The 13,890-nt window shown below is 39.0% G+C and overlaps 1 protein-coding gene across 2 annotated transcripts in view; it reads left to right on the top strand.

Moving 5' to 3' along the window:
* The window catches only part of HECW2 (HECT, C2 and WW domain containing E3 ubiquitin protein ligase 2), a 224,164-nt gene that overhangs the window by 193,055 nt on the left and 17,219 nt on the right, over window positions 1–13,890 (top strand). For both annotated transcript variants that reach the window (XM_045558979.1, XM_045558978.1), the window contains 5 exons: window positions 3,427–3,579; window positions 5,302–5,400; window positions 8,792–8,921; window positions 9,932–10,078; window positions 10,734–10,848. In XM_045558979.1, coding sequence (XP_045414935.1) covers window positions 3,427–3,579; window positions 5,302–5,400; window positions 8,792–8,921; window positions 9,932–10,078; window positions 10,734–10,848 — 644 coding nt within the window. The remainder of the gene's footprint in view (window positions 1–3,426; window positions 3,580–5,301; window positions 5,401–8,791; window positions 8,922–9,931; window positions 10,079–10,733; window positions 10,849–13,890) is intronic.

Here is a 13,890-nt window from a genome sequence, read left to right on the forward strand (position 1 = left end):
TGTCTTTTAGGGATTGGCATAATCCGTTCATGTCATTGAATCAATGTCCACTCAAAGACAAACTTGTGCAAATTTATTCACCATACTAGATGCCAAATCATAATGTCAATAGTGTTGATTTCCTGTAGAGACTGTCAGAGAGTTCCACTCATTGATTCAGCAATATAAATTGAGCCCCACTGTGTATCAGACTAGGCACTTGGGATACAAAAATGAGTAAGACATGGCCCCTGTCCTCAATGTGGTTACAGTTGAGCATGTGTATATAGGGGAGGCAGACACATGAACAGATAATCATAGTACACTCTGGTAAAACTCCCGGAGGTAAAGCTTAAAGAAAACCTGCTATTTCTAATTGAATACCACAGTTTAACTGTAAGCAGGTAAAATCCCATTTTACTTCTACTAGTTGTCTCTTCGTAAGAAAACTGACTTGTGAAGTATTTGCCTCATGCTTCAGCTGTATGTGGCCCAGATCTATCGCGTGCCTTCAGTGTGTCTGAAAGCCCCACAGACCAGTGACTGTGGCAGACCAGAGCTTACTGGGTGTCTCACACTTGGTAGTTGTGACCACTCCTTGAGGTTGCATACACGCTAGGATATTGTAGCGATTTTATATTTCCTTGAGGAAATCGTCACTAAAGAAGAGGATTTATAGTAAACTAGATATTTTAATAAAGTAGCAGTTTCTTCCTGCTTGCTTTCTTCTGTAACAGGGGCTGGCAAAATTTTTCTGTAAAGGGCCAGACTGTAAGTATTCTAGGCTTTGCCAGTCATGTATTCTCTGGAGTACCTACTCAACTCTTCCCTTATAGCGGGAAAGCAGCCACAGACAAGACATAAATGGGCACAGTTGTGTTCCAATAACACTTTATTTACAAAACCAGAGGGTGGGGAAGATTTGGCCCACAGGGTGTAGTTTGCTGGCTCCTGCTGTATAAGCAGTACGTTTTTGGTCTTGAGGAACATTTAAAATTTACTTAAAGGGGAGGCTGTGAGGAGTTACAAGCATCACACTTGGGGTCTGGACCCTGCGCCAAGGCCTCAGGGCCTGGTTTTCCCACAGCAGCTTTCATCTGATGCAAGTCAGGGATCTCCTTCAGCCTTAGTCTTCTCCTCTGTAAAAGGAGGAGATTGGACAAAATGACTGCTGTTAATACGATGGCTTGGACCACTGGCATTCTCTCTTTCTGGAAAGCCACAGGGGATCCAGTCTCACAAAGTGAAATTTAATAGGTTTTTAAAAGATACAGCTACATGCAGACAGGCTGGGGGAGTCCTGGGTTAAAGCAGAGAAAGATTTGGGGCTTTAGCTGATGACTGACTCATTATGAGTCAACAAAGTGACTACCCCCCAAAACAGGGCAATCTCAACCTGCTTTAGTGGGGAAAAGTGTCCAGGACTTTCTAAGCTCTGTGCTGACAAGACTACACCTCGAGTGTGGCCATCAGTCTTAAATGCCACCAGGGTGACGAGGGAATTCCCACCCCTGCCCTGAGAGAAGGTTGAAGGAAGCAGTGACGCTCAGGAGTGGGACAGGGCAGAAGGGGGCAGAGATACAGGAACTGCTAAACTTAGAGTTCCTATACAAAATGACTTTTCAAAAAGTTTTATATAGTTAAGATCTAGATTAGTACCCAAAACATAACTGGCACACAAATATTTGTCGAAAGCAAGCCTCTGAGTATGTGAGGAACGTTCAAGTGAAAGAAGTCTTCTGCCTGTTCTTGGTGGCATCAGAGACCAGAAGTCGGTCAGTGAGAGGAAGCCACAGGAGGCCGCCTTGTCCCGCTCGAGGAGGGGTAGCTAGTCTGTGCATCTCTGCACCAGGAAGGCAGCCAGAGGACTGCTCTGGGAGTCCTCAGGGCAACCTGAGGGTAGTCCCACCAATCCTGGGGACTATCTGTTAGCCGTTATATTCAGCTGCCCCAGAGGGCCTATCTGTCCTGTCTGCTAGGGCCTCTTTGACCCGGAAAGTCTGCTGTTTGCATTTTTCTTCACACATAGCTTTCCTGTCAGTGCAGTGTGGGTAGGAGTATACTGATACCACTGGAGAAACTATCTTAGCTGCCACGAAGGTCTACTTTTATTTTACGTATATGTTTTAATGTGTATTGGAAAAATAGAGCCAGCACATCAAAACTTCATAAATATTGTGTAAGACAGAGTCACGTTGAAAAAGCAAATAAATTTAAAGTTGATATAATGAAAAATATGATGTAAATAATAATACATATATATTCATATATGATAAAAATTGGGAAGTAGTATGTGAATACTTGAAGTCTGTTCGATGTAAATTCTATTAAACTCTCAAATAAGATATAAAAGTCATTTTTATTACTAGTATCTCAACTCCTTCTTTTGCCTCTAATAGGATCCTTTTCTCCATCCCACAATCCCATCACTGGACAAGACTCAGATTTCTTTTTCATTTAAAAAAATGCAATAATGCCCATAGAAGAATTCAAAAAGAGAAAAAAAAATAGAATGAACAACAATAAAAATCTTCTAAAATTCTATTACTCCAATCTCTCAGTTGCTTTCATTCCCCCTACAGTGTGCCTCCCTATCTTTGCAGCCATGTGTATACATTTTACCATAGGGTAGATGTACTTTATATTTTTAGTTATAAAATTAGCATTATAAATTTAGCTTTATTGCAAACTCTACTGCATTTTTTGCTCTCAGAATTCTTGGCCACTTGTCATTCCTCGAACCTAACGCAATATTTTCTTATACTTCACTTTGACCCTGATGTCCTCATAAGTAAAGTAGAATTTATACTGCAGTTCAGGTGGTAGAGTTTCAGCCTCTTCTCTAAATACCTTCTTTAGGAAGCTTTAGGCACCCTCATTTTTCTTGTTTGTAATTTTCCTTGGTGTTTTGTAATTTAAAGTTTTTACTTGCACCCTATCATTCCATTTTTGGTCTCTGATCCCCCTGGGGGGCCTTGTATCTGTAACATCCTCTCTCCGGTTTACAGACATTTCTTTCTTCTCCCATCCACAAGGACTCTATGTCCTATAAGTGTACGTAGCTGATTCCCTCTGGTTTTGCCCTGCTTTAAATTAAGCTTCCCTCTTGTATTCCCTTTCCTTGTGACCTTGCTCCCAACATTTAAAAGATTTGCCTTTTTGTATGTATTTGTACAATCAAATTATTGGCATACTTCCTATTTTATGCATTATCTGATATGTAGCCTAGTTGTGGATATGCTCCACATAAATGTCTATTTTGCTATTCTGTGTCAAGATATGATGAGATCAGGAACTGTGATCATTCAATTTGTTTTGGACAGCTCTAGTGTGTGGACAGTTAGACTTGTAATGAGCATTCTATAGGAAGGTGAGCTCTGGAGAAAATGTACCCAATATCTAGAAATAAAAGTGACTGATGATTCTTTTTGTGCATTTTTTTTATAGGCTGGATTACAGTGGACCTTCCAGAGAGTTTTTCTTCCTGGTATCCAGAGAACTCTTTAACCCATATTATGGCTTATTTGAGTATTCAGCCAATGACACATACACAGTACAAATAAGTCCCATGTCTGCTTTTGTAGACAATCACCATGAATGGTAAGTACTTTTTCCCCAACACTTTTCTTCAGTTGATATTCTGCGATATTAGTTTGGTTTTTTTTTAATAGGAATCCACAGGTCTTTTAACAGTTTTTTTCCTTTGGGACAAAATCGTGTTTCCAGTGAAATACCTCATTTGACTCTTGTTTTTAAGGTTGAATTTAAATACTCAGGCAGTCTGCAAGCTACAAATAGATTGTGTTCTATAAGATCAATTTAAGTGAATTGGAAAAAACCTTCAAAAGTTTTTCCCATTAAAAGAAAGTTACAGATAATGTTAGGTTCTTGGTGAGACCCCTAAATTCCTCTCTGCAGCTTTGGGCTTCTGTGAGCTGGGGTGAAGAGACAAAAAGAGCCTGGCCTGAGGCTGGGCGGCTTCTAGAGCAGCCTATGGGGAAGTGGCTGGCACGGGGTGGGGTGTGCAGCAGCTGGACATCTGGCTGAGGCAATGATGATGTTTCAGTGGCAGTCGGGTCAGGTGGGGTGACCCAGAGGAACAACAGTAGAAGGGCAGGAGAGGGGAGTCACAAGCAGTGGCTACTCACCGCATTAGCCATTTGAAATTTGTAACCAGGGGTTGCCTTTTTCCTAAGTTCTCACACGAAATCTTCAAGGAAAACTGATTTAGGATTCCCATCTGGGGATTATTTATTCTGAAAATATCAAATTGCACTCTTTCCAAACGTCCTTACATCTTTTTAAAATCCCTGCATTTATAGACTTTAAATATTTGTATAGCTCCTATTAGCTTGTTCCTGTTCATTTTCACTGATAGTAACAAAGAAGGAACATGAGTAGGGCTCATGGAAAAAGCTTCTTTGAGTCATGAGATTAATATTGGTGGGTGGAGGGTGTTGACTTTTAGGACTCATTCTTCAGATTAACTTCCGTTTAACTACAATTTAGAGTCCTCCTAACTGTGGCTATTACACAGTTGTGCTAACATAAGTGGAAATAAAGAGAAACAACATGCTGGGCATTAATCCTAAAACGGCTGCCTAACACTAAAATTGCAAACTTAAAGTATGAATCTCAGTGTGGATTTATACTTTTGGAAGGCATCAGACTTTCAAACAGCTAGAAACTTGAGTACTTTTGAAAGGCAGTAAATCCAGTCATAACAAATATATTTAATAAAGTTTCCAAAGTGATTCAGAATAGAATTGAGCCTTGAGATTTTAGAGAACAGAATGTCCCAGAAGGAAACTCCCCCAAATGTCCATCAGCATAATTCTTGGTGAAAATTATCATCAGCAATAGAGTTTGAACAAGAATAGGGGTAGGAACTTTCCTAATCTGAGAGTGGGCTTTTCCTAAGAAGGGAATTGCTACTGAGTTTGTATTTGAGAAATCCTGCTAATATTCATGCACACATGCTAGAAGGGGACAGCATTTTCCCCAACACCAGCGATCTCATTCTGTCAATATCTCTTAGAAGTGGTTTGAGAGGTTCACATTGGCAATGTGGGCTGCTACACGGTGGACATCATGGACATGGGGTGACGGTAGAGCAGTGCCTCTGAGTATCAGGGTGAAACAGATTTCTTCAACAGTATGAATTATCCTAATGAAGACCCAGCCCACAGTGCACACAAACTCTCACGGACCTAGTAGGCAATTAATCTTGGGCAAATTTAGATGATTAGAGCTGGAAGGCAAATAAAACCATTTAGAAACTGCTCCATGAAGTGTAAACTATCTCATGCTTTTCCTTTGCAGGTTCCGGTTCAGTGGTAGGATCCTTGGTCTTGCACTAATACACCAGTATTTGTTGGATGCCTTCTTCACACGGCCCTTTTATAAGGCTCTTCTGAGAATGTAAGTGTATTTATTGCTTGTGTAATTAGCATGTAAAAATGCAGCATTTACTTTATTGAAAATAAATTAGATGTCATAGTCATTGTTTATCTGTTCACTATCTCAAGTCTGTTGTTATTAAATGTAATAGTTGTTTAGATTTCTGAAACTAAAACAATTGCAAAGAGTGTGTTTTCCTACTTCTGACCCTTTATTCCTGTCTAGGTCCTAAAGTCTTTGTTTTGGTCTACTCTGAATAACTTACTCTCATTTGTTGCAACACATGTTTTTTTCAAAACAATTGTGCTTCAGACACAGCCCTGGAATTCCTGTGGTATTAATGCCGATTATTAATAGAATAGTTGTGGGTTGTTCTTGGTGACTCACAGCCTCCATCCTTTATAAGATGCATTTTATATTTGGCTTTATGCAGACTTCCAACTGCTTACTCTTGGTTCAAATTTTCATTCTCCTTTCTTTTGTTTTTGTTTTATTTTCTGTTTGTCAGGTGGACAGTGACATGCTTTTCTAAAGATCTCCCTGTATGCAAAACAGTAATTTAGGATGGCAGATGAAAATTTAGCATTAAAGAACTTTTTCTTCATTGTTATCACGATGAAAGACTGCAAGTATTGTAAAATGTAGAGTTAACTGTTGCTGTCATATAATCAGTAGTCATTTACAAGGCTGAACATAAGGCAGCTGTCTGTGGGGTAGTAGCTAAAACTTACAGTGAGAAAGCAATGAATTGTAGCTTGGTTCTGTCCAGCTCATTCCCAGACCAAGGCCTCGTATCTGCTTTCTGTAAAATGGAAGTCATAGACCTCAGATGAAAGAAAACAAAATATTTCTTGTGGGCCCTTAGGGCGGTCAGTAGAAAGACTTTTGCCTTCCTCCTTTCATTGTCTTTGCAACTGTAGCCATGGGCAAGAGAGGCCACTTTCTGCCTCTCTGGTTCTTCCTGGCTCACTTTGCATCTTTGTGTTTCATTGCTTTAATTCTCATCTTCTTTAGGCCTCCTGGAAGAGTAGTCTGTACTGATTGTCTACACTTACCTCAAATTCACATCCTCAACACACTTGAGCCTGACTTCTTTCCCACCAGTAACCTATGGAGGCTTTTAAAGAATACTTTTTAGTTCTTATCTTATTGGACCATTCTGCTGCTTTTGACACTGTGGACAACCCACCCCCACCCTCACTCTCGTTTATTCTTGAGTTTTTCCTCCACTGGCATCACTGTACTGTCCTGCTTCTCCTTTTACTTTTTTGTCTCCTTTGTGGGCCTTTCCTCTGACTTGCCCTTAAACCTTGGTGTTCCTGAAGTTTCAATGATTGGTCCCCTGCTTTTCTCACTTGATGTGCTCTCATGGGGAAATTTCTTCACCTGTCCCATCTCCTGCTGACTCCCAAATCTGTTCCCTCAGTCTTAATCTTGCTTGAAGTGTGTAGTCTCACATGCTCAACAGTCCATCAGATATTTCTACTTGGACATCTCACAGGGACCTCTAAATCAACACGGTTAAAAGTAAACTCATCAATTTTCCCTGACCTAAAAATGTACCTTCTCCCGTGTGCACAGTGGCAGTTAATGGTGTCACTACTCTTGGGTCACTGTGGTCAGTAATTGGAAGTCACCCTTAGACAGGGATGACAAATATGCCGTACCTGTTCTACTCTTCCCCACCTCTGATTCCGTTGCCATGGTGTAGTTCACAAGTCATTGCTAGTACATGTTGCCACTGAACTCGCTGTGGCCTCAGAAATCTTTTCAACTTAGAGTGCTCAAGACTGGCAATTAATCAGAGTTGGCTTGTGACATGAGTTCATGTACCACTCCTATTTTAGATATTCTTCTTTATACCCCCCACAATAAAACCATGTTTGTCTTCTAACTAATTCTCAGATTCACCATTTACACTTGATGGCCCTGCCCTAATTAGAACCCTTATCTTATTTTGGCCAGATAACAATAATGGTCTATTAATTAGTCTCTACCCTCTGATGATAACCATACCCCCTCCCCATTTGAAATAATCCTTGATACTGCAACTTTCAGAGGAGCTATTTATAAGTCACATCTCACCTCTGACCGTGCCATGCCCTATCTTAAAATCTTTCAGTAGTTCAGAATCACTATGCTCCTTAGAGTGATACTCAGGGCCTGCTCCCAGCTACCTTTCTAGCCTTGTTCTCTAGAATTTGTCTTGTGGTGAACTCTGTAGTAGCTGATATGCTTGGAGTATTCTGTACTCTCTATGCCTTATATTTTGTTCATGTTATTCTCTCCTCCTTTTTCTCTTTTTCCCCTTCTCCTCCTTTATTTATTCGTTTTTACCTCTCTAGCTGTTAAACATCTTGCAAGTTTTTTTACCCTAGAAAGTTCCTGCAAGATTTAATGTAGGCATCATCTGCTCCAAAAGTCTTTTCCTGAATCTCTAAGTAAAAGCAAATGTCTCTCATGTTTGCTCCCACAATACCCTGTACCTACCTTATCTTTTTTTAATTGAAGTATGACATTAATTTTAAAAAGTGCATGAATTTTAAGCATTACCTACTATATGTTATCACTTATCAACTCCTATTAACTTATCTATTTGTGTGTTTGTCTCTGCAAGTAGCCCATTAGCTCCTGAGAGCAGCTACTGTTCATCAAGGAGCTGTTGTCTAGCACATACTTGGTGCCTAATAAATGTTTAGACTGAACCAAACAAAATGACCCTTGAAATTGGGCTGGGGGTGGGGAATTTCAAAACAACTGTAGCAAATCCATTGCTATCACCTTACAACAGGGCCATATAATGGTAACTCCACCTCATGTGGATCCTCTCTCTGTGATAAAGAGAGTTTCTATGGCTTACGGTTTTCAGAATCACAGAAAGAATAAGAACCATGAAGAAAGAGGGGATATATGTGAACATGAATCATAGAATCTGCCTTTTTATTTTTTTAGAATCTAGTCTTTAAACAAAAAACAAGGTTAACGGTGAAAATATAGTATAGAAATAGATAAAGAATTTCAAATCAGGAGAGCAGTATTTTAAGGTAGTATCATATAGCCAAAAAGAGTACTGGATCCAAGTCATCAGCCCGACTGCCAGTCCCCGATCTGGCATTCACTGTGGATGACCGTGCGGACAGCAGCCACTCTACACCTCCAGTCTGTGTCTGTAAAGGAAGGGCCAGGCTGAGTGACCCCTAAGGCATTTTATATACCCACGGTTTCCTAACTTGATACCAAATTTCTGAATTATTTGGTTTAGTTATTAAACTTAATTAAGAACATTCAAGAAATCACTGCCCATTTAGTTGATCTTGTTCTTATCTTTAATTGTAAGTTCCTTTCCTCATGACTCTGGGGTTTTGCTAATAGCCATACCTACATATTTGTTTCCATCTGTTTGTCATCTTAGTCTGTGTGACCTGAGTGATCTAGAATACCTTGATGAAGAATTCCACCAGAGCCTGCAGTGGATGAAAGACAATGATATCCATGACATCCTAGACCTCACGTTCACTGTGAACGAAGAAGTTTTTGGGCAGGTCTGTGAATGTGCACACCTGGTGCCTGAGTGTGGTAATTGAAGGCTGTTGGTTGGTGAAGAGTTAATTCCATGGCAAAGATCAGATGATTATTTATTTGTGCCTTGTTAGGTGATTTCAACCCAGGATCCCACACAGTTACAGTAATCTCACTTACAAAGATAATTCTAATGCCAACTGCAGATTAAGGTGCTCTAATGTACAGATTGTGATAACCATTTGTGTTGTAAACACTCTTCTTATTTCCAACTAAAATATCCACAAAAGATATGAGAATATGCCTTGTATAGAATAGTTTTTAAAAGTCTATGCTATTAAATTATTTAATTGGAATTTATATTTGGCTCTCATTCAGACTTAAGAACTGAAATTGATTGTTTTGAAGCTGAGGGAACATAGATCATATTTTGGGGAAGGCATGAAAACAGAGAACATGTTGGGTTTTTTTTTCAATGTTGGTAGAAGAGCAGGTGAAAAGATTTCAGAAATTATATACTAGTTTATAAGTAATATTCTTCTTTAGGTGTTTATATTTGGCTGGTGTTCTGAATTTCATATGTTTTAAAAAAGAAGTTCTCAATTTAACATTCACTTGAGTGTAATTCTGTTTCCTTAAAGAAAATCTTTCCTTGAATATTGGCTCTCTAGATATAGTTGATTCTTAACCTTAGAGGAATTTTTGAAATATTCAAAGAGCAGCAGGCTAGTATCTGGAGCCAATTCATATGCATTTTAAAAGGCATATTTTGTTAGTCCGGATTTAAAACTTTAGCACCGGCATTAATTTTTTTAACACTAGAGCTTTCAAACATCAGCTTAATGCCTGGTTTTTGCTGACCATTACGGGGTGTGGTGCTCCACGTGTGGGGGGGGTCACGCCACCTGCTTGTGGGATGCACCTGTGGCAGGGCTGGGACAGGTAGCTGGCTGATTGCAGCTCATTGGTAGCAGTGTTCTTATAACATCAAGAGTATTGCTTTATGGTCATTCCGTGTGTTTTTATATCTCAGATTACCGAACGAGAATTAAAGCCAGGGGGTGCCAATATCCCGGTCACGGAGAAGAACAAGAAGGAGTACATTGAGAGGATGGTGAAGTGGAGGATTGAGAGGGGTGTTGTACAACAAACAGAGAGCTTAGTGCGCGGCTTCTATGAGGTAAAGGCAGTCAGCGGTAGTGGGGTTTCGCAGCCTGAGAGCAGTGATGCCATGGTCCGGTCCATCTTCCTGTACATGACACGCGTAGATTATTTCCATTTTCTCTTCTGCTGTGTTTACTGTTGCTCTTTCAATTTAAAAAGTCCAATATTTTTTCCCATATGTTTCAAGAGCACCAAGAAAAGCTTAATGTACTTGTTACAAGAGATCACTGAGATAATAATCATGACCTGAATTCAAGTAGCATTTGATGATTTAATGACCACTAATAATATCCAAGGCATGTATCTTACTCATGCTTGATGTGTGAAATGATTATACTTGAGGGCCAGATGAGTCGTTACATGTGTTACATGTGACTTTTTCAGTAGGATGACAAGGTCTTTTTCAAAAGAAGAAAAAAAACAACCAGATTAATCAGTGGTCAATTCTAAAACAAAAATTCTGTTGAGGCAAATCTCATCAACCTTATACTAAAAAAAAAGAAAAGGAAAACCTTACATTTGTAGAGAGTGTTACAGTTTTTCAAGTGCCTACACAAGGTACATGCATATTATTCCCAAAACTCTAGACCCACCTTTTCTGATGAGGCTTAATTATAGATGATATTTCTCTAGGTTTTTGAGCCATGCTTTGTACTCTTTTTATTCCATAGGTGGTGGATGCCAGGCTGGTATCTGTCTTTGATGCAAGAGAACTAGAACTGGTCATTGCAGGCACAGCTGAAATAGACCTAAGTGACTGGAGAAACAACACAGAATATAGAGGAGGTAAAATTTGATTTATAGGTGGCTGGATTTTAAGTTTCCAATTAAAGGAAGACCTGGTTCAGCTGTCTGAATACAGGACAGACAAACGCACTTGCACTGTAATCATAGGTCTAATGCAGTCTCCTTGGAGACCTTGGGCAAGGTACATTCCCTTCTTTTCCTACTTACCTCATCTGTCAGATGGGGGAAGAACTGTTTACACACCATCAAAGGATGTCATAATGGTTGGTGAGGAAATGTGACCATAAGAACACTAATTAATTACTTTATGGTGTTGTCAGTGCAGCATCTTGGAGCTAGCATCCAGCTGGTCAGACTCCACCTGTTCTATTTTCATTCTAAAACCTAAAGAGGCACACCCTTCAAGCTTCCTAATCAGCACAGTTTTTCTACAGTTCTTTGAACTACTTACCAGCTGTAATTCACCCTTGAAACACCTGAATGGAATAAGACCCAGTTCCCAAAATTCAACAAGTTTATTGGAGAAGCCCTTCTAAATTCAAGCATTAAGTTCAGCTGAAAAGTAAACTGTTATAAGTTGAAAACTGTACTGTCTGACACTTCACCAAATGGGAAGCTTTAGAAGTGCCATTTCTGTAGATCAATACAAATTATCAATTAGTAACTGGGACCAAAGGCATTGAAATTTGATTGTTAAATCAATGCACTTTGCCTTGGACCTGATAGTTAATCCAGCGTTAAGTTTTATTCAATAATTTTAAGCAAAGAAGGAATACATTTTCTGGAATTTATTGCAGTGATAGACTTCAGAAATTCATGACAAATACTGATTATTTTCTGATTTGGGTCTTGTTTTTTAATTCAAAATGTAAGAGATTAGCAGTAGTTCTGAACTTGGATAATGAAAAATACAAACTTAACATCACTGAATTAATCACTTAGCAGAATAAATTGGGAGCTGAACAGTTCTTCAGTTATCTGTAAGTTGAAACAGATTTTTATTTTTAAAAAAAGACAGTTTTGAAAGTTTGGTGTAAAAAATGCCTTAACATTTGCTAAACTGCTTTTGGTTCTGCCATTCCCAATTCTTCCAGCTCATCCCTACTGCCATGGGCTGGCTTCGCTGGCCCATTTTCTCTGAAAGCCTGTCTATAATTGCAGATTTTCATTGCTGCTACTTCTGGAGTCCAATTGCTGAAATAAGTCTTTTCTAGTCATCCCCATGTATAATCCATATATGGCTTTGGTTATTATAACCTTGCTAACCAAACTATTTTTACTGAAGAGAACACAATTTCTCTGACATGCTACAGAACTCACATTTTACCATAGATACTATTAGCTCATGTCTTACCTCCGGGAGATTCTAAGAACAATGCAGTTAGTGGAGTCAGCCATTTTTGTATTTACACAGTATAAAGTTTTATTCACTAGATCTGACTAATCAAGGACCTATTTCTATGGTTATTGTAAATCTTATCAAATGAAATACTTGAGGGAGGCAGGAAAAGGGTGAGATCTTCAGCTGCCATGTGTGCTAACCCAGCTAGTTGGCACTGAATGAAGAAGTGCTGTGTTGCCACTTGCCATATGTTCATACAGCAGCTGCCGCTAGAGAATATGGTGGGACACATTCACTCTTCCTCTTCCAAAAGGTTGGCACAAACAGCAAAAAAGAAGCAAAAAAATGCCTGATTCGTAAGGTCAGAAAACTTTAAAGCTACAAAGAGCCCCTTATTTTATAGTTAAGAAAACTAATGAATAGCTGGTCTTTACCAAAGGCTGGACATGGACCCTAAGTGTTACCATGTCCAATCCAGTTTTGTTTACTCTTTACTTGGATCGTTTTCTTCTCCGAAGGGGACTATTCGTCCCTGATGAAATGGTAAACAATTAGGTGAGATTCCCCCCAAATTCTATAATTACTGAAACATGAGGGAAAATTCAGATTAAAATAATTTCTACCCATCTTCTATTTTGGACTGATGAATCAGAAAGTAGCTTTTATGTACATTAAACATGTCTATTAACTGGTTTGAATCACTAATTATAATCTTAATCCTTATCAGCCTTCTCTCTGAACTTAATAAAGGTTTTGGAATCTACAACCACTGCCTTAACCCAGTGTGAGATAAAATTTTTGACATTTTATTAAATTCTACTAAAGTATGGAGAAAAAGTAAAATTTGGTTGATGATTATTTAGGATTTCTTTTTTTTTTTTTTTTTTGAGACAGAGTCTCACTTTGTTACCCAGGCTAGAGTGAGTGCCGTGGCATCAGCCCAGCTCACAGCAACCTCAAACTCCTGGGCTCAAGCGATCTTCCTGCCTCAGCCTCCCGAGTAGCTGGGACTACAGGCATGCGCCACCATGCCCGGCTAATTTTTTGTATATATATTTTTAGTTGGCCAGATAATTTCTTTCTATTTTTAGTAGAGACGGGGTCTCGCTCAGACTGGTCTTGAACTCCTGACCTTGAGCGATCCACCCGCCTCTGCCTCCCAGAGTGCTAGAATTACAGGCGTGAGCCACCGCGCCTGGCCAATTTAGGATTTCTTGGTTGGAGGAATTAAAGGTCACTTTTCCTTTTTATTAATAAATCAATGTTAAAGTATTGAATAATTATATTTTAAAATATTAATATCATATGCAGCTTTTAAAAGAGCTTATATAAATTATTTGATTAATGTGTCTCTCCTCTACCAAAAGACCTGGTAGGGCCTGTTTTCTTTGCTGTTGTACCCCAAAGCTTAGTACCGTGTTTGGCGTAGTGATGATACTCAAAAATTGTTTCTTATGTAAATGACAAAAAAAGCTAAGCATTTCCAGTAACAGCAATTATATTTTACAGAAATGATATGGTTAAAATAACTCATTTGTTATTCTTCTCTTCTAGTTTCGTTTAGTGACGTCTAAATGAAAACAGACATATCTTGGTTTCATTTAGTTTTATTTTTGTTTAACTTTTGACACTCATGATCATATTTACTATGCTATTCCCTAGTCTTAATCACAGACAACCTTTGTAGAATCCAAGATGATGATTTATGTCTGGGAGGTCTTTTCACGTGTATCTTAGTG

This window comes from Lemur catta, chromosome 8, assembly GCF_020740605.2.
Source record: "Lemur catta isolate mLemCat1 chromosome 8, mLemCat1.pri, whole genome shotgun sequence".
NCBI lineage: Eukaryota > Metazoa > Chordata > Mammalia > Primates > Lemuridae > Lemur > Lemur catta.